The following is a 19,934-nucleotide window of genomic DNA, read 5'->3' on the forward strand; positions in this document are numbered from 1 at the left end:
GTTTTAGACCTTCGGTCAGGAACAAAACATCCTCCAATATCCAAGCTATCAAGCACTGAATTGAGTATTAGTAAACTAGTCCAGTGACTATCCAATCAGATTGTACCTTCACCTTGTCTGAACCCTACAGGACCGAGATGGTGACTCTCTGACACTACCTGGCATTTGCCTTGAGTTGGGTTTGTTGTCACTGTCATGTCATAAAATTTGTTTTGCAGCAGTAATACAGTGCAAGATTTAAATTTCTTTATTCCTCTTTTGTGTGAATTTGTAATGAGGTAGTGTTCATGGACTCTTCAAAAACCTGATGGCGGGGAGGGGGCAGGGGGGGGAAGGTTGTTCCTGAAACATTGAGTGTGGGTCTTCAGGCTCCTGTACCACCTCCCTGATGGTAGTAACATGAAAAGGGCATGTCCTGGATGGTGAGGGTCCTTAATGATGGATGCCACTGCCTTGAGGCCCTGCCTCTTGATGTCCTTGATGGTGGGGAGGGTTGTGCCTGTGATGGATCTGGCTGTCCACAACCCTCTACAGCCTCTTTCAATCCTGTACAGTGGAGCCTCTATACCAGGTCAGAATGTCTGTCTGTCAGTCAGGCAATGTCAGAATGCTCTCCACTGTACATAAACTTGCAAAAGTCTTTGACATGCCAAATCTCCTCAAACTCCTAATGAAGTAGAGCCACTGGCATGCCTTCATGATTACATCAATGTGTTGGGCCCAGGACAGATCCTCTGAGATGTTGACACCCAGGAACTTGAAGCTGCTCACCCTGTCCACTGCTGACCCCTCAATGAGGACTGGTGTGTGTTCTCCTGACTTCCCCTTCCTGAAGTCCATAATCAGTTCCTTGGTCTTGCTGATGTTGAGTGTGAGGTTGTTGTTGTGACACCACTCAACCAGTCGATCTACCTCACTCCTGGACACCTCATCACCATCTGAGATTCTGCCAACAACAGTGGTGTCATCAGTGAATTTATAGATGCTGTTTGAGCTGTGCTCAGCCACAGTCATGAGTGTAGAGTAGAGCAGTGGGCTAAGCACACATTCTCAAGGTGTGCCTGTGTTGATTGTCAGCAAGGAAATGATGTTATTACTGATCTGCACTGACTGTATCTGATGAGGAAGACGAGAATCCATTTGCAGAGGGAGGTACAGAGACCCAGATTTTTAAGCTTGATGAGTACAGAGGGTGTTGAACTTGGAACTTCATAAAAAGACTTTAGAATGGAGTCCAGAGGCTTCTTGTAGAATTTTTGATATGGTCACCTTGTGGAATTATATAGGATTAAGTCTTTAAATAAGACTAATTTCTTGCTTTCTCCTAACCCCCATCCATGGCACAATCATCAGTGTAAGTTTTCTTGAAACTAGTGTGTGATTTGCAAACCTGGTGTGACCAGGTAGTCGTGGGTTAACTTTGTAAATCAAAATAACTGGAGATGCAAGAATGCTGCAGAATCTTCAGTTGGGCAGCATCTGTGCAAGTGATTTTTTTTTGGTCTGTAACCCCTTTGTCAGAAGTTCCTTGTGGGTCAAACAGAACCACTTGGTTGCAGTGGGTTTGTTCCTACTCTGCCTGTTCTGCTCTCCAATAAGAGTATCCAGTCTTGGGTTCATCCAGTGTCTGACTTCTCTAGTGAAGGGATCTTTTGAAATCGAGTTCCATAAACTTCTGACTTGGCTTCATGGATGGAAACACCAGGATTCACTTCCATATGGAGTGTGTCACTTGCTCTAGGTTGGGAATGGAACCTTGAGTGTTAATATTCTGGACTGGATTCCACATTGGTGGAGTCACTGACAGACTAGCATTTACAACTCTGCCCCACTGGGTCATGTTTCAATCCACCCTACAGACCCTCTCAGTGGTATGCCAGTTCCTAGGCTGAGCTGTCGCTTGTTTGGGCTACCAAGCAACTTAATATTAAGGAGTCTAATTTTAACTACCAGCTGGATCAGTGAGGATCTAGTTGTAACCCAGGGCTGTCTGACTGGCTTTGAGTGCAAACTGCACTAGTAGTTGCTGTTGTCACTATTTGTTGTCACTTGTCAAACAAGCCCAGGCTATCCCATCTCTTCCCATAACTCTAGTCCTCCAATCCTGGTGAATCTCCTCTGCGCACTCTCCAGATGTATTGTGGTGACTAGAACTGCACTATACTCCAAGTGCAGCCTAACATCTAAAGTTCCACTATTTGAAGATCACACAACATGAGCTGAGTGGCCTGTCCACCACTGTTCTGTGTTCAATCTAATCACCTTTGTCATCTGTTTAACCTAAAATTACACAAACTCTAACTTGGTACATATTTACTGGAATATCTGGACTGTCTTCCAACACCAATATCCTTCAGATGTACCCAAGATGATCTGACTAGGTTTGTTTTGCCTTGGTATAGCTTTGACCCTGCATTCTGGGCCTAGAGGTCATTACTCCTGTGGCTGTCTGATCCAGTCCCCAGGTTTGAACTGGCTGCATTGTTTATGGCCTGTCTGCTTGGATGTGGTGGAGCTGAGAAATGCCTTTGGCTCCAGAAGTTTCATCTTGCTCCTGGGCTGTGTCAGCCACTCAATGATTTGCCTCAATCTTGAACTCTCAACATTCAGTCACTGAGAATTGATGACCTGATCAGTGCCACCATGTAACACTCCCCTTGAAATGAAAGCACTTTCCCTCACCTTGTGCTTGACTCTATTCAACTATTTAGTGTAGTCATGGCTTAGTCGTAGAGTAACACAGCACAGAAATAGGCCCTTTGTCCAATGTCCATGCTGACCAAGGTGCCCATCTAAGCTAGTCCCATTTGCCTGGTTTGGCCCACATCCCTCCAAACCTTTCCTATCCATGTACCTGTTCAAATATCTTTAAATGTGTGCATTTCTAGTTTTCCCCATTACAGGGAGGATGTGGAGGCTTTGAAAAGGGTGCAGAAGGAGTTCACCAGGATGTTGCCTGAATTAGTGTGAGCTGTAAGAAGTTGAACAAACTTGGTTTGTTTTCTCTTGGTTGTTGAAGAGAGACCTGATAAAAGTTTAAGGTATGGATTGGATAGCCGATCTCTTCCCAGGGTAGAAATCTCAAATACTAGAGGACGTGCATTTAAAGGTGAGTGGGGGTGGGGGGGGGAGGAGGAGGAGGAGGAGGAGTTTAATGGAGATGTGTGGGGCAGAGTGGGCGCCAGAAATGCGGTGGTAGAAGCAGATGATGGTGTTTAAGATTCTTTTAAATAGATGAATGAATGTGCAGGGAATGGAGGGGATGTGAATCATGTCTAGGCAGAAGGGATTTGACTTGGTTTGTTTAGTGCAGGCATCGTGGACCAAAGGGCTGGTTCCAGTTCTATCCTCTCTCCTGTGTACCTGCCTCAACCACATTCCCTGGTAACTCGTTCCGTATACTCACCACCTCCTGAAGAAGTCGCCCCTTGGCCCATTGCTTGCCCCTTTCCCTGCCCACTGCCCTGGGTTAGTTCTGCTTGGGTTGTTGTGGGGGCTGGTTTTCCCACGTAGGAAGTGTTTGAGAGACGGGAGTTGGCTGCAATACTTAACACTGGCTGGCTTGCACTGCCTGATTGTAGTTGTAGGGATTCTGTCCAAGCAGCACATTTGGTCTTTGTTAATGTACAACTAAGTGAATTGAACTGTTACTGGGGTAACTGTTGCAGTGGACTTGAACTTGCTGTGCCCTCTTGTGTACAGGTGATTAAAACCTCCCATTTGATGATAATTGGATTATGCTGTTCAGAGGCTTTTTGCCTTGATGTGCTCATGAAAAGTGGCTGGGCTATTCATTGTCCAGCTCTGTTTCTAACCTGTGTCTTCCACTGGCCACCCATTCAATACTCCACTGGTTACATTGCCTGCTCCACCCTTGGTATGAATTGAACAATATTAGCGATTACAATGATCAAACTCTCAAGCCCCTCCACTGTTCACTTAAAACAGAACATGGAACAATACAGCACAGGAACAGGCCTTTCAGCCTGCGTCTGTACCAAACAGTGCCAAATTAAACTAAATCTCTGCTGCCTGTATGTGGTCCATTCCCTGTATTTTGTGTCTATTTAAAAGCCTCTTAATAACAACTATTGTATGTGCCTCCACCACCTCCCCTGGCAGCGCACTGCGGGAGGTGGGGGAAAATCAAACTTTTCCCTGCACAGAGGTGGATAAAATCATGAGGGGTGAACGTCCACAGTCTCTTTCCCAGGGTTGGGGAGTCGAACTAGAGGGCAGAGGTTTAGGGTGAGGGGAGAAATTTAATAGGAATCAGAGGGGCAACTTTTTTACCCAGAGAGGTCAGTATATGGAATGAGCTGCCACAGGAAGTGGGTGAAGCAGGTACATTAACAATTAAAAGACGCTTGGACAGGTACATGGTAGGAAAGGTTTAGAGGAATATGGGCCAAATGCAGGCAGATGCTAACTTGGGCATAGCCCAGTTAGGCTGAAGGTCCTGTTCCTGTTCTGTATAATTGTTTCCATCAAACTTTACCCCCCCCCCCCACCTTAAATGCATGTCCTCTAGTATTTGATGTTTCAACCCTAGAGGAAAAATAACTGTCTACCCTACAATTACCCTGTTGCTGATGCATCCTGAATTTACAACTGCAGTGGGTTAGAAACTGAAGGGTTTCCCACTTTCCCCAACCCCACTGCTCATTTCTGGAGCTCCAGTAAGCTGGGTGGGGGCTGCTGAAGCACCCAGAGGTGCTTGGTTTTTTTGGAATCCCATGGCACTTGAGCTCACTTGGACAATGGCTAGTGCTGTCAGTCACATTAACAAACCCTTTGGAAGTCAGCTTTCCAGAAATCTGGTGGTGACTCTATCCCTTGACCTGCAACTGATCCCATGGTCTGTAAATAACTTGTTTTGTAAAATCACTTTTATTGGAGCTTGAGGGGCAGATAATGACAGTGCTCCTCATCACTGGTCTCAAACCTATAATTTGAGATGCTTCCTCTGGGACTATTTTAGGAATGGCCCTTGCTGATGTAGCCCTTCAGTGATTCTCAAGGGAATGACAAAATCTCAGGGTCCTTGGGTTTAGTAATAACACTGGCTTTGTAATTAATATTAAGCATGAATATGGCAGGATATGGATTGTGTACATGCAGAAGAGACTTGGTTTAATTTGGCACTGTGTTCAGCACAGATGTGGTGGGCTGAAGGGTCTGTTCCTCTCTTGTTCAATCTTCTAAACAAGATGACAAGTTACTACACAGTTTGTATTTTTTAAAAAAGACTTCCACATTTAAGTGCTCAAATGGACTCTAAATAGGAATTTTGTTAGCCTAGGTGAATTTGGAAAATATCTTGGAACTTGTTTTGATCCCTGGATTTGTAGTTTATTGGATTAGTGAAGTGGTCTTTGTGGGGCCTGCTCACCTGCTGATGATGCATTCTGTCATATCCAGTAATCTGACTGCAGATCTGATCTCTTCACTAATGGATGTCCTGGGTTAATGTTTCTTCAGTTTAGGAGCTAATCTTTTAACTCTTCAGTGGGTTAACCTTTGAACACAGCCCCAGCTCTCACTGCCCCTCGGTTGTGTATCATTTGTGGCAGTCGTAGCAGGCAGCAGGATCCCAGCTGGTAAGAACAATTGAATTCTGAGATGTGTTGCCCTCTGCTCCCTGTGGGCCAAGCACAGTTGCCAGAACTTTAGGCTGTCTTGCTGTGTGAGTTGCTCAGCTCCTTGACAAGTTCTAGATTACAGTCTGAAGCCCTTGTGTTTCCATTGTGAACTGTAGCAGTACTCCAGTACATCTGGTGGGTCTGACACCCAGGATGGGCACTGAGGGCTCCTCAGTTCCTGAGCTTAATTCTTCTAGATGTCTGCTTTAACCTGTTAAACTAAAACTGAGAAGCAGCAACTTCTTGCAATCCCAGCAGGGGCAGGGATTGGTTTTCTGCTGAAGGATTGATGCCAGGAATGTTTCAAACTTTCAGAACTGTTTGAGAAGTTCTGTCCTTTGGTCTGGCACCATCTCTAGTGACCCAGGTTCAATCCTGACCATGGGTGCTGTCTGTGTGGAGTTTGCACATTTTCCCAAGGCCATGTGGGCTTCCCCAGCTGCTCTGGTTTCCTCCACATCCTTGATTTGGCCACTAAGTTGGTGAAGACAAGTGGCATATTGGTGGGGGTGGAAGAATGAGTTGTTGGGGAAATGTGTGAATGGACCAATGGGGTTACTTCCTGGGAGCTGGCATGGGCAATGGCCTGAATTGTGAGTGGGCCAGGCAGTCTGGTACTAAGCCTTGACTCTATGGTGCTTCCCATTGGCTGGTGGGGGGGGGGGGGGGGTGCCTCACTGGTGCTCCCACCCTCTCCCTCACCAATGTGTGCTGTAGGTCAGGGCTTGGCTGCAATGCTGACACCCTTCCTTGTTAGGACCGTGGGGGTGAAATTTCCTGTTTTTGTGCAGTCTAAGTTGGTAACCAGAATCTTGACCAGACTAAGAACAGCTTCTTCCCCCCTGTCAGACTCGTGAACCAGTCCCCTCTGTCACACCCCCTTCCCGGTGGGGCTGCCACATTCTCACACTGAACTCTTCCTCTCTGTCACTTTAGCACTTCTGTTTGCACCACTTCACACCACTTCTGTTTTGTGTCCTGTATTTATTACCATGTACACTGTTTTACTGAGCTTCAAGTGAATGAGATTGAATTGCACTCTGACAATCAAAGCATCCACAGTACTGACCTTCACTCTGGTGGTGGGCTCCTTACAAGCCCCGCAACCAACAGCTGGACCATTAACCACACCCACCACCTCCCCCCTTCTCCTCCTTCCCCCCCCCCCCCCCCCCCCCCCCCCCCCCCACCAAATTGGAGCTTCAGGGTGACTTGTCTGGTAGAAGTTACATGATGGGTTGAATGGCCTCCTAAGCTGACTGGAAGAGCTCTGGGATCATTGAAGTGGCAGCGGTCTAAGTCAGCCAGTGTCACTCACTGACAGAAACTCGTCCACTGGGAGCAGAAGGCAGTGGACAGTGGGGTTGACAGCCCAAATTGTGTTAGGACCTCTCTTGCTATGGGTGAAGAACTCGCCACACGTGGTCAAGGCTAGTAAACTGCAAATATTAATAGGATTGCTGTTTGAGGAATCCCCTACAGAACCATGACTTTGAATTTGCTTCAGCCAACTTGTGACCAGGCAGTGCCTGGATCCCAGAGTGAAGGGTTGAGCCAGAGTGCCCTCTGGCATCACCACAGGGATATGCCTTAGTTTAATCTCTCCCAGATATCCAGCAGTGCACCACTTGTTCAGCCCTGCAGTTTGTCCAGCTGCTGGGTGAGGTTTAAAACCACCTGACTTGGCCGAACTCCCTGCCAGCCCTTGACCACACACTGACCTGCCTTAACCTTCCTTCCACAGGTTGGATGGTATGTCCTGAGGTTCTCTCCCAGTCAGATCTGCTGTCTTCCTGCACTCCTTGAGTTTTGAATCCAGATAGCAGCCATGTCTGACCCTGTTGAGATCAGCAGTCCCAGCCAATCAGAGACATCGCCTACAAAAGCATCTAAAAAGGACAAGAAACGAGGTAAGAAAATTGATAAACTTTCCATTGATGCTCTAGTGTTGATCTGAGTTGCTCAGTCAGTAATAAGCAGGGAAATGGACCCTCCAGCCCAATGTCCATGCTGATGCCACCTAAGCTGGTATCATTTGCCTGTGTTTGGCCCATATCCCTCCATACCTTCTTATCCACATACCTGTCCAAGTGCCTTCTAAATGTCGTAGTTGTACCCACCTCTGGCAGCTCATTCCATATACCCACCACCCTCTGCATGAAGTTGCCCCTCGGGTTCCCATTTAAATTTTTCCCCTCATCCTAAACCTATACCCTCTAGCTTTAGACTCCTCACGCCCTAGGGGGGAGACTGCACATTCACCCTATCTACGCCCCTCATGATTTTATATACTTCAATAAGGTCGCCCCTCAGTCTCCTACACCAAGGAATAGTCCTAGCCTGCCCAACCTCTCTATAACTCAGTCCCTCGAGTCCTGGCAACATCCTCAAATCTCTTCTGGTCTCTTTCCAACTTAACGGCATCTTTCCTATAGCAGGGTGACTAAAGCTGACCACAATATTCCAAGTGCAGTCTTGCCAACATCTCGTACAACTGCACCATGACCTCCAACTTCTAGTCAATGCCCTGATGAAGGCCAGTGTGCCAAAAGCTGCCACCACCCTGTCTACCTATGACACCACCTTGCCCAAGGCACATTGGAGGCTGCATTTGGAGTCTTCCAGCCTCTCTGTATACTTGAGATATTTATGAGAAGTTTTTTTGTGTTGCAAATCCCACAGGTTAGTGTCACTCGACGTGGGGCGTCTCATTCCCTTCATCTCCTGCTTTCACTCCCTGCCACAACTTCCATCTGGTGACCTCCTGCACCCAGTTCTAAATCCAGAACTTGCCAGCTCGCACTGGGGTGTCCTCTCTGATCCATAGTAGCTACACCATGTCCTGGTCCCTGAGCTAGAGACACTGTGCCCTGCATGTTGTTCAGTCCTGTCCCAGTGTTGAGCAAGCTTCTCCTAAAATCCTCGAGACTTGTGGAATGCTGCAAAGTAATTGGGATGCCCCAGGAAACAATTGGACCAAGAGGTTTAATTGCTCGGGTAAAGGATTTGTCAATCTTCCGTTCAGCCATCCAGACTGTTCCAGCTCAGCAGTCCATCTCTTCAAAATGGCTACTACCTCCCCCCCCCCCCCCCCACCCCAAGCACCACCTCCTGTAACCTGTTCTGCCACTTGCAGCAGTCACGGCAGTCGCAGGGAGAATATGCAGATGGCATCAGAGGTTTGGTTTAACCCTGGGTCCCAAGAGATGAGGCAGCAGCTCTGCTGGAATTAATCTTTGACCCAAATTCCCATCCTTCCAGATCACTTGATAGCTGATGGGTGTTGAGAAATAGTGAGGCAGTGATTCACCCCAAGTTGTCCCCAGTGGTTGGTCCAGGATCTGGATGTGGTTATGTACAGCACATCCCTGGATCAGTTTACTGGCTGGAGATTGCGAATCCTTGGCATAATTGCAAGATGTGGGGAAACTGCCTTTCATTAAAAATTTAGTTAACCCTTGCTCAGAATGTTGAAGCTCTGGAGTTCCCTCCGCCTGCTCAATGTACTGTCCACACCACTTGTGGTCTGTAACCACCCTCGACTTGTACACTTTCAATTATGGGACTTGCACACATGGCTGGAAATAGACGGTTACTGTTCATCCAAATGCCCCTGAACTGGAGTTGGCCATGTCTGTGGGTCTGAGTCAAAGGTCAGATGGGTTAAGAACAGAAGGACATCTGTGAACAGCTGGGGATTAATGATTATGGGAGTGTCAATTGCTATTGGAGCAGTCCAGATTTAAAATGAAATTGCTTTGCCTGGAGGATCCAGGGTAGAGGGTTTTAATGGGCTTTGGTTTATTGTCACATGTACCAAGATGCAGTGCAAAGCTTTTGTTTGGCATCAACAGATCATTCCCTGCATAATTACGAGGTAGTTTAAAACAATGCAGAATAAGGAATTGTTAGAGTACAGGCAGGCAAAGTGCAAGGGACACAAGGTAGATTAGGAGATCAAGAGTTCATCTTTTAGTGTACGTGGGGTCTGATAACAGCAGGATAGAAGTTGTCCTTGAGCCTGGTGGTACATGTTCTCAGGCTTTGTATCTTCTGCCTGACAGGAGGGAATGACTGGGGTGGAGGGGTCCTTGATCATGTTGGCTGCTTTCCTGAGGTGGCTGGAGTCCATGGAGGGGAGACTGGTTTGCATAATGGATTAGGCTGTGTTTACAACTGTTTCTTGCAGTGTTGGGCAGAGCAGTTTCCATACCAAGCTGTGATTGGGTTAAAGTGGAGGGAATTCTCTAAATGCCCAAGTGAGGCAAAGGGCTAATGGCCTTGTGCTGATCACTAGGGACTATCCCAGACCTTGTGGTTGCCCAGACTTTAACCTCCTGTCTATGGCCGTGGATTAAAATTGATGCTCTCCTCATCCCAGAGTCATCAATGGGTTAAGTTCCTTGGCCAAGCCCCAGAAACCTGCAAGTTTTCCAAGTGAGACTGAGCCAAAATAACTGTTTTAAATGCCATTCCAGTAGTCCAAGTTCAGCATTGTTTGTGGTCAGCTGAAGTTCTGGGCTTCGCTACAGCAAAGCAAGGGTGTGATCGGACCATGGCTGGTGCCCACCAGGTAATGTGGAACCCAATGGAGGAACGGCTGCCGTTAGTAATTCTCCCACTAGGTGGCATTTTGCAGCCTTGACACTTTGTTCAACTGGTGTCTTTGACAAACCCATAATTAAACTGACTCAAGTCTCTGATTTCAATTGAAAAGCAAATCCAAGCTAGTGAAGTTTTATTTCTATTTGATTTGTGCCGTCTTCAGCGTCTTTGGTATTTAAATGTCAAGCACTTAATGCCGATCATTGGCCCAGAGCCCTGACACGTAGAATCCACACAGTACTTGCTGGTTGAGTGAGGTGTTGAGACCATTTGATTCAATAGAACATGTCTGCCCTGTGAGACAGACAATACAGCTTTGAGTGCAAGTGAACTCTGCATATTGAGCTAGGAATTCTATGGCTCTCTGTGGCAATAGATGCTGCTTCCATGATGGAGACTCCTAGCTTAATACCACAGAAACCGACCCCTAGCACAGCTGTATGTTATTGGATTAAATTCTCCACGTGTTGTAAATGGCAAGAACCAGTGCCAATAAATCCAGCTGACCCAAGGTGAATAAGACCTGATGGACCCCACCAGAAAAGAATGAATGCACTGAGACTCCAGTGCTACCACCTGGCAAATGGCTCTCAGCAACCCTTGACCAATTATTGTGACATGAATAATAGTCATACAGTATGGAAATGCCCCTTCAGCCCAAATGGTCCGTGTTGACCAGGATGCCCCATCCAAGCTAGTCCCATTTGGCCCATAACCTTCTAAACCTTTTCCGATCCATGTACCTGTCCAACTCTTTTAAAGGTTGTCACTGGACCTCTCCAATGCTGCTTCAAGACTGAAGGTAACATTTCAACTTGGCCCATTGAGTCTATACCAGCTCAAATCCCACTTTCTCTGTACCCTCCTTCCCATTAATCCCACACCTCGCCTGCCCTACAGACAGCTTTACTGTCCCACAAACCTACCAACTGCATAACCTTGAGTTGTGGGAGGGAACCAGAGCACTCAGACATGCAAACCCAGTCATAGAGCATGCCAACTCCACGTGGGACCAGATGTCAGGGTCAAAACCTAAGTCACCGGAGCTGAGGTGGTAGCTGCGAAACCTCTTGCGCTGTAGTTGAATTGTTTGGGATGTCTTCTAGTTGGGCCAGCTGTCTGAGTGTAACACTCTGGTGCTAGTGTTGCAATGTGTAAATTGCTGGTCCTTGGGGGTTATTTAACATTCAAGGTTGTGCAAGTTAATGTGTCAGCAGGTAAATCAGTGACTTTTGGACCAAGTTCCATTTGCAAACTTTCAGTAATACCTGGGGTTTAGTATAACTGTCCAGCACTTCACAGCTGCAGATAATCCTCTTAAACTAGATTCTGAACACTTCAGAGATGTACAGAGCAAGTGAAATTTGGAAACTTGCTTAGCATGGCAAATGAACCTTTAAAGCAGGTACATCTGACATGCTAAGTGAGCTTAAAGCAGTCAATTTTTGAACCTCCCTCCACCCACCCCTTGCCAAAATCTTCTGATGGGTGTAGGGTCTGATGGCTGTTGGGCATTGAGTGTTGGGTTCACACCTGGCTGCTCTTCCTAGGTCCAGAGAAGACTGAGGAATTCCTACTGGCAAGGTTCAAAGGTGATGGGATTCGCTACAAGGCCAAGATAATTGGTATTGATGATGTGACTGATGCCAGAGGAGATCAAATGTGTCAGGATTCCATGATGAAACTGAAGGTAATGTCTGTGCTTCACCCTCTCTCCAGGGTTGAAGGGGTTGCTTTGAGCAATTGTGTATTGGGGTTAGAATGGAAGATTTTAATGACAATTGGGGGTGGGGCAAATGTGTTAAGTATTTTCTCTGGGTCTCTAGAGCTGGGAGCAATTTCAGCTTTTAAAAAAAAGGATGCCAGTTAAAATTGGCTGAGTTGGAATTCACTGAATGTATTCAAAGTGGTGATTTGTCTTGGCTGATGAGGGACCAATTAAAATTGGGTCAGCTGTCATCTGGAATGGCAAGGCAGGTTGGCTATATAGCGGTGATGTTCCCAGAATGCCAGCCAGCTCAAGTTGGCCATGAGAGTTGACAAGCCACTTTGACCCTGTACAACAACCTGAGATGAACTTGCATTTCTATTGCACCTTTTCATGGCTTTATTCCCATTGCAAAGTTTGTGCACAAATGGCAGTGTAGTGGTGCTAATACTGGTGAGTACGTGGCAGAAAATTCATCACTAGAACATCTCCCAGGGATTGATTTGCATCTGCCAAGCTAGATGTGCAGTTGTCCTAAAATTTTTGTTCCTCAGTGGGCTGCTCTGACAGGTCCATGATCACTCCCAGTGGGAGAATTTTGTGGCTTTGGTATCTTGCACACCACTGGGTAAGGCTTGATGTCTCCTGGCTGGGGAATGTGGGCTGGGTGTGATTTGTCTATCCCAGAGATTGTGCTTGTGAATATATTTGGTTTTTGGGACAAATTAAGGACTGAAGTGGGGACCAAGATGGCCCTGATCAACTGAAATATCAGTCTGCCATGGGATGTCTGAAGGTACTTCTCAAGTGTACCTTCAGACCTCCCATCCGGTGAGGGGCAAGTGGGATCCCCCTGGTCCATATTAGGGTTTGCTCACATTGTGCACGTCCAGATTAGTTTAGCTGCCAGCCCTCAAACTGCAGGGTCCTAGTGTTACTGTGGAGTGATTGAAGTTAAGATAGTTGTACAGCATGGAAATGGGCCATCTGCCCACGGTCTATGCTGATCATCACACTATCTACACAATCCCACCTCCTGCATTAATTCCATATCCCTCTATGCCCTGTTCATTCAACTACCTGTCCAGATGCCTCAAATGTTACTGTTCCTGCCTCCACCTCCTGACAGTTTATTCCAGACACCAACTACTCTAAGGGTGGGAGGAGAGGGGGGTTAACTTTTCACACTGATCCCCTTTAAATCTCCTTTCCCATTAAATTTCTGGTTTTAGACACCCCTACCATGGGAAACAGACACTATCACTCATAATTTTGTGCAACTCTCATTATCGCTACCTCCTTTTGCAAGACTGGGACTCTTCCTTGAAGCAATTCTCTTAACTCAAGCCCTCCAGTCTAGATAACATTTTTGGATCTTATTTGCACCTTGTTTAATGTCCTTCCTATAGCTCCACACAACACTGGTCAAACTAATATTTTTGTACAACTCTCCATGCTTCCACACTAGATAAATGGCAGAATGTCAGATGACTGTTTGTTCGTTGCTGTACAATAGCTTTTCTGGCAGTGGTAAGCTTTCTCCAGGAACTTCAGTTCCCCAGTTGGCACTAATAATATCTGGATTGAGATATTGAACTTGTAAGTGTTCACTTCACAACTGTGATCCTGTCCTGCAGTCTGAAATATCCCTGTGCCTGGTGTGCGCCACACACCAGTGAAGTGACAATTCATCCTAGCAGTGTTGGCAAGGGATAATTTGGCAGTGCTGTGGGTCACATCCATGTTTCAGTGCCAGGACAGCTTTCCTGAGGCAGGCAGGACCTTGGTTTAATATCTAATCTGAGACTGTTCTCTACTGAAGTGACCCTGACTAACTACCATGTAATTGTAATCTGCAGGGCATAGCGATAGCTGCTCGAGCTCAGGGACAGCACAAGCAGAGGATTTGGTTAACCGTCTCCCTGTCTGGGATAAAGTTGATTGATGAGAAAACTGGAGTGAGTATCCTTCAGTGGGCAATACGTGCAGTTACTGTTCCATCCTCCAACTTGACTCTCAACAAGTTTGAGGTTGGAGAATCCTTTGGCTCTGGTTGCGTGCTACAACACTTTGGCTGAGTTGCCAATACCTGCCACAGTGCAGGTGACTGATTTTTGGTTTTTCCCTAACTGTAAACTTAATCCTACACTGCAGATGCTCTAAATCCTATAATGACTGGAAATGGTTAAGTCAGGCCACACCTGTAGGAAGGGAAATGGTCAATGTTTTGGGTCAGAGACCCTTCATCAGAACTGGGAAGGAGACCAAAGTTTGTCCTACAAATGCTGCTGTTCACTCATTAAACCCGGATAACCTTGTTTACAGCTTATCTCCACGATTACCCTGGTTTTGCCCCATCAGAGACACCCCCTCTCCCAGCAGCATAACAAGCTTCCATTGTCTCCTTCCCTGTTCCAATGAACCATTTGACTGTTTCTGCTCACACAGATGCAGCCTGACCCAAGTATTGCCAGCAGTTTTTGGTTTCTAACAAATTCCAAAAGTTGTCTCCCACTCTGGAAGCCAGCTGCAGATTTGAACTGGTCTCTAGCTAGCTCCAGCCATGACAAATGGTGACGATGCTGAGGATGGATGTTGGCCAAGACACCAGGTACCTGGGCTGTTGATGTCCATTTCACCCAACTAGTTGATTTTTGGCTAATGGATCCAAAAGACAGCTGATACTAAGCTGACCAGGATTTGAACTCTAACCAAAGTTGGACAGCTGCCTGGAAATTCGTTAAGACCTATCTCTATTGCTGAAATGTTTTGAGAACTGGCCTTGAACCACCTCCCTCTCTCGCCAGGTGATTGAACATGAACACACGGTCAACAGGATCTCCTTCATAGCCCGTGACGTCACGGACAATCGTGCCTTTGGTTACGTGTGTGGAGCGGAGGGCCAGCACCAGTTCTTTGCTATCAAGACTGCCCAACAGGTACAGTGACCCACTGCAGGGGGACGGGCAGTGAGTGACCTAGGCCAGTTGGCTGTGGTGGACAATTGGGGCTTCAGTCAACACCCTTCAGAATGATGGTCACAGCTTCAGCTCCCACCCACGCGGTAGTTAACTCCCCTGATGCTGACTTCCTGTTTAAGACTTTGGCCCAGAATTGTCCTTGTGCTACTGCACCATTTCCCCCCAGTCTCGCTGTAGACAGAAGCTCAGCTGAGCAAGTACCTCATCACAGGTAAATTGTATGGCCTCTGGCCAATGAATCCTCCAGCTCGCTGTCCACACTTCCATCTGTACACTGCATGGAATGGACCCCACTGGGTTGGATGGTCAGATTGTGACCCTCAAGTCCTTGGACTTGTCTGGGGAGGTGTTCTGAGTTGGGGGGTGGGGTGTACTCACTCTGGTTTACAGGCTCAGCCACATTCTTGGTCCCTGACATTCAGAAAGGCAAGTGTCATGGTTGGAGCAAAAACCAGAAATTGGTGCTTCAGCCCAACAGGTCCATGAAGACCAATGCTTGTCTAAGCTAGTCCCATTTGGCTAATATCCCTCTAACCCTTTCCCTATTCAAGTGTCTTAAATGTTGTCATATCTACCTCCGCCACTTCCTCCAGCAGCTTGTTCCATGCACACACCATCCTTTGAAGACCGTCTCTCAGGTCCCCAGTAAATCTTTCCCCTTGCCTTAAACCTACGCCCTCTAGTTTTATACTCCCTATCTGGGGAAAAGCACTGCGTTCACCCCATGCCCCTCATGATTTTGTACACCTCTTAAATCACCCCTCAGTCTCCTACACTTCAAGGAATAAAGTCTTGGCCTGCCCGACCTCTCCCTATAACTTGGGCCCCTCAAGCTGTAAAGAGTGCAGAACTAAAGGATATTTTTCCTATAACAGGGTAACGAAAACCGTACACAATACTCCAAGTGCATTCTTGCCAATATTTTGTAGAACTGCAACCTAATATCCCAATAATACTTATAAATTTAATTGATTATAGACACTAAATAACAAAGAAATTGGTTGAAGTTGACTACAGGAGTTGTAAAGGACTGGCTGCTGTCGGAGGTCTGGTTGTGCTCTGACTGCTACACTGGCAAGGAGGAGCCACATGGTCAAGGATGGTTGTGTCGTACAGATGGCCAGTGTGACACTGGGTCCACAAATCCAGCACATTGGCTACTTGTGCAGAGGTTACTGAATTGACAATGTAGGTGTGACTCCAAATGTTTTCAACACCAGCTTGCTGCTTGAAAGCTTGGGTTTATACCAGTCCCTTGGAAGGAAGCCTGTGGCCTTGAGCCAGCCTGTGGCCTTGAGCCAGCCTGTGGCCTTGAGCCAGCCTGGGCCCCATGTTGACTCGACTGCCCTCAGCTGGTCAGTTTGATCAAAGCACGAGGAATGAGATGCCATTGACAGAGTTGCAACTGGTTAAGGAGTAACTGGATGGGAGATGGTTCCATCCACATCCCGCGGGGGAACCCATGCCTTGGGTTTGCAGTATCTTGTGCTGTTTCTACACCGAACTTTCAGCTCTCCCTCACTGGTGTTTGTTCCTCAGGCTGAGCCTCTGGTGGTGGACCTGAAGGACCTCTTCCAACTGGTGTACAACTTGAAGAAAAAGGAGGAAGCAGAAAATCAAGCCAAGGTGAGGAGCTCCTGGGCACAGGAGCATTTGAGGGTGGTAGGTGAGAAAGTGGTGGGTATGGGGGTGATTGTCTGTGCCAGCCAAGATTCCCATCTAAGCTAATCCTATTTACCCATGTTTGGCCCATATCCCTCCAAACCTTTCCTATCCATGTACTTGTCCAGTAGCTTAAATGTTGTTAATGTACCTGCCTCAATCACTTCCTCTGGCAGCTCCTTCCATATACTGACCACCCTCAGGGTGAAGAAGTTGCCCCTCAGGTCCCCCATTAAATCTTTCTCTCCCCTCACCCTGAACCTCTGCCCTCTAGTTCTTGATTTTCCTCAACCCTGGGAAGAAAAAAGACTGAACATTCACCCAAAGTTCCCCATGACTCTGTCCACCTAAATTAAAATCGCCCCTCTATAAAACCACCCCTGTCTCCTACAAGACTCAGTGCAGTTAATGTTAACTTTTCTCAATCATCTACAAAGCAACAGTTGGTCTTACTCCTAGATTTTTGTTTCTAAGTTCTGATTTGGGATTATTCATTTAGCACCCGGAACAAAGTGATTTGGGGAGGTTTTTGGGTTCTAGGATGATGGGTCGTGCTGAATGCAGGATAAGTCAGTCTAACTCTGTTGCACTAACTGGTCTCTTCCCTTCCCCCTTCTAGGATGACTGCCGACCCACTGAGGTGAGGTGTCTGGTCCTGTCTGTCGAAGTGTTTTGGGTGGGGTTGGAGGGAATAGGGAGCACTCTCTCCCAGTGTAATGTAGGAGTTCAGCCCCAGGACCAGCTCTGCTCCAACACCAGCCTCTGCCCAACTGATGCATCAAACCAGCACCCACCTCTACGTCAGACTCTGACAGCCTTGAGCACCTTCACTCCATCTTCTGTGGCCATCTGGAGCTCCTGGTTGCCAGCCAATTTAATTCCCCTGCCCACTCCCACACTGACCTGTTTGTCCACAGCTTCCTCCACTGCCAGGGTGAGGCCAAATGCAAACTCAACAAACAGCACCTCATATTCTGCCTGGGTAGTCTACAACCTGACAGCACGAATGTTGAATTCTTCAACTTCCAGTAAACTGCTCCCCCTCCATCGTTCTTTTTCTCTCCCTGGTCTACCTTTTTTTTCCTACACCCACCCCAGCCCCCATCACCCACACAACCCCCCCCCACCTCCCCTATTTGATTCCATGATCTACTTTCCTATCAGATTCTATCTGCAGCTCTTTGCCTCCATCTCCCGCTATTTCTGCTTACTTCCACCTCCCTCCCCCCCCCCCCCACCCCCCCAAAAATCATCCTCCTCACCTAGATCCACCTGCCTGCTCTTGCAGCACCCCTTCCCCTCGCCTCTTTATATTAACCAGCTCCCCTCTTTGGCCCAGATGAAGTATCTCAACCCAAAACATTGACTGTTCATTTTCCACCCCCCTCAGATGCTGCCAGACCCACTGAGTTCCATGTTTTGCTCCAGATTCCAGCATCTGCAGTCTCGTCTCCCACCTCCAGACTTGACTAGAGATGTTTTTTGACCTGTAACTGTTGCCCTGACAGACCAGATTCAAGTATTTCAATCCATGTGCTTCTCCACCCCCAACCACCGCCCCCCCCCCCCCCAGTAATTGGCACAAAGCAATTGTCGAAATGTGTGGAGAAGGTACTTTGTGGCTCTGCCTTACTTTGGGTTCTCCCCCTCCACAGAATGGAAGTCCACTGCTGAATTTTGACGATGAGGTATCCGGTGTTAAAAACGTAAGTGAGATCTTTAGGTGGAAGGTTCTAGTTGCTTAGGTAGCAATCAGGAACTCGTGCACTCCTGAATTTTCGGTGGTCTAGAAGGCGCATAGATCTCAGACCTGGGACTGTAGATCCCAGAGCCCCTCCAGTGCATTTAGTGGCTTAGCTGTTCTGACTCGGATAAACCCAGATGTTCCGGGTGTGGTTATGTGTGGATACTGTTCTGAGGGAAGTGGGTTGGTGTCGGGTTCATTAATGGATCCGGACATAGAACAGGCCCTTCGGCCCACCAAGTCTGTGCTGATCTAAAGTAGTCCCATCTGCCTGCTCGTGGTCTATAATCCCAACATTCCCTGCTTGTTCATGTCTGTCAAAATCCCTCTGAAACATCTGCTTCCACCACTTCCCCAGCAGCCTGTTCCAGCACATCCCCACGGTTTAATAAACTCCTTTTAAACTTCCCTCTCCTTTTAAAACTATCCACTCTATTTAAGTTTCACCCTGGCAGATAGACTGTCTACCCATCTGTGCCTCAGTTTTGTGTATTTCTCAGGTTACCCCTCTGCCTCTGACACTCCAGATCCCAAATTTTTGGAAAGTGATTCGTGAATTCTGTAAAGGGGAATGTTATGTGAATGGCCATAATGTGGGGGTTACCTGTACAAGGGAACATGGTCCATGTAGGGCAATGTGTGGGGGTAAAAGATCTGCTATGGAACAATGAATGTGACTAGGACAAGACCTAAGTCAGTACTCTGACCAGGACCTTTTGATCACTTCTACCTTGTCCTGTATCTTCCAGTAAACAAGGTAGTGCTTTGAGTCTGAATTACCAATCTCCTGTATGGACTGAGTTTATGGCCTTGACCCTCCAAGAATTGGGGAAATGAGGACGGTCATTAGCCAGGAGTTCAGCAAACTGAGAACTTTACTATCCTACCTTTTCATCCACAACTGAAACTAGACCTAGTTCCAACCAGAATTAAACAAACCCCTCTTATTTTTTTAAACTTTCTCTTTGCTTTAACAGGGCATTGATCAACTGCAGCTGTTTGGAGACATGTCCACTCCCCCTGACATCCACTCCCCAGCGGTAAGCAAAGCCCCAGTGGCCTTGGGTTGTGCACAAGGTAGTGAGACCACTGAGCTCTATGTAACCCTGTGGCCAGTTCAGATGGCAGTTGAGTCCCAAAAGTGAGCAAGTCCTTTTAGACTTAAGGTTGGTATTAGTCTCTAGCATCTACTCCAAGTAAACGTGTACTTGTAAGACTGGACTCTGAACTGCTTTCAATGGTTAGACTATTTAAAGTGGGAATCTCATAGTCCAGGACATTGCCCCTCTGCTCTGTTATTGTTTACACTGAGTAGGCATGTGCTTTCCTGTTACTGTTGGTTCTTGCCCAGCCACAGTAAGATTAGTTTCCCTGCCTTCTGTCTGTGATTGAAACTTCCACTTGTTGTTCTGTTTGTGGCTCGCTGGCAGCATACTCCACATCAATCCCACAAGGCCATTCAGCCTGAACTGGCAATATTAGACTTTGATCCACCCTCCTTTATCCCAGCCCCCTCCACTTGAAGGATTTGTCCTATTCTACCCTTGATAGGAAATGGTGTAATTTCCAACAGTTGCTTTATATTCAAGGGA

General features: G+C 47.1%; 1 protein-coding gene across 1 annotated transcript in view; it reads left to right on the forward strand.

Annotated features, from left to right (window-relative positions):
- LOC127572837 (disabled homolog 2-like) overlaps nucleotides 1-19,934 on the forward strand; it is a 40,773-nt gene that overhangs the window by 12,441 nt on the left and 8,398 nt on the right. Inside the window, 8 exon segments of the mRNA XM_052020498.1 lie at nucleotides 7,387-7,552; nucleotides 11,798-11,937; nucleotides 13,815-13,913; nucleotides 14,763-14,894; nucleotides 16,476-16,562; nucleotides 17,218-17,238; nucleotides 18,254-18,304; nucleotides 19,320-19,382. Of these exon segments, the coding sequence (XP_051876458.1) occupies nucleotides 7,471-7,552; nucleotides 11,798-11,937; nucleotides 13,815-13,913; nucleotides 14,763-14,894; nucleotides 16,476-16,562; nucleotides 17,218-17,238; nucleotides 18,254-18,304; nucleotides 19,320-19,382 (675 nt within the window). The 5' untranslated portion in view covers nucleotides 7,387-7,470.

Source organism: Pristis pectinata, chromosome 7, assembly GCF_009764475.1.
Source record: "Pristis pectinata isolate sPriPec2 chromosome 7, sPriPec2.1.pri, whole genome shotgun sequence".
NCBI lineage: Eukaryota > Metazoa > Chordata > Chondrichthyes > Rhinopristiformes > Pristidae > Pristis > Pristis pectinata.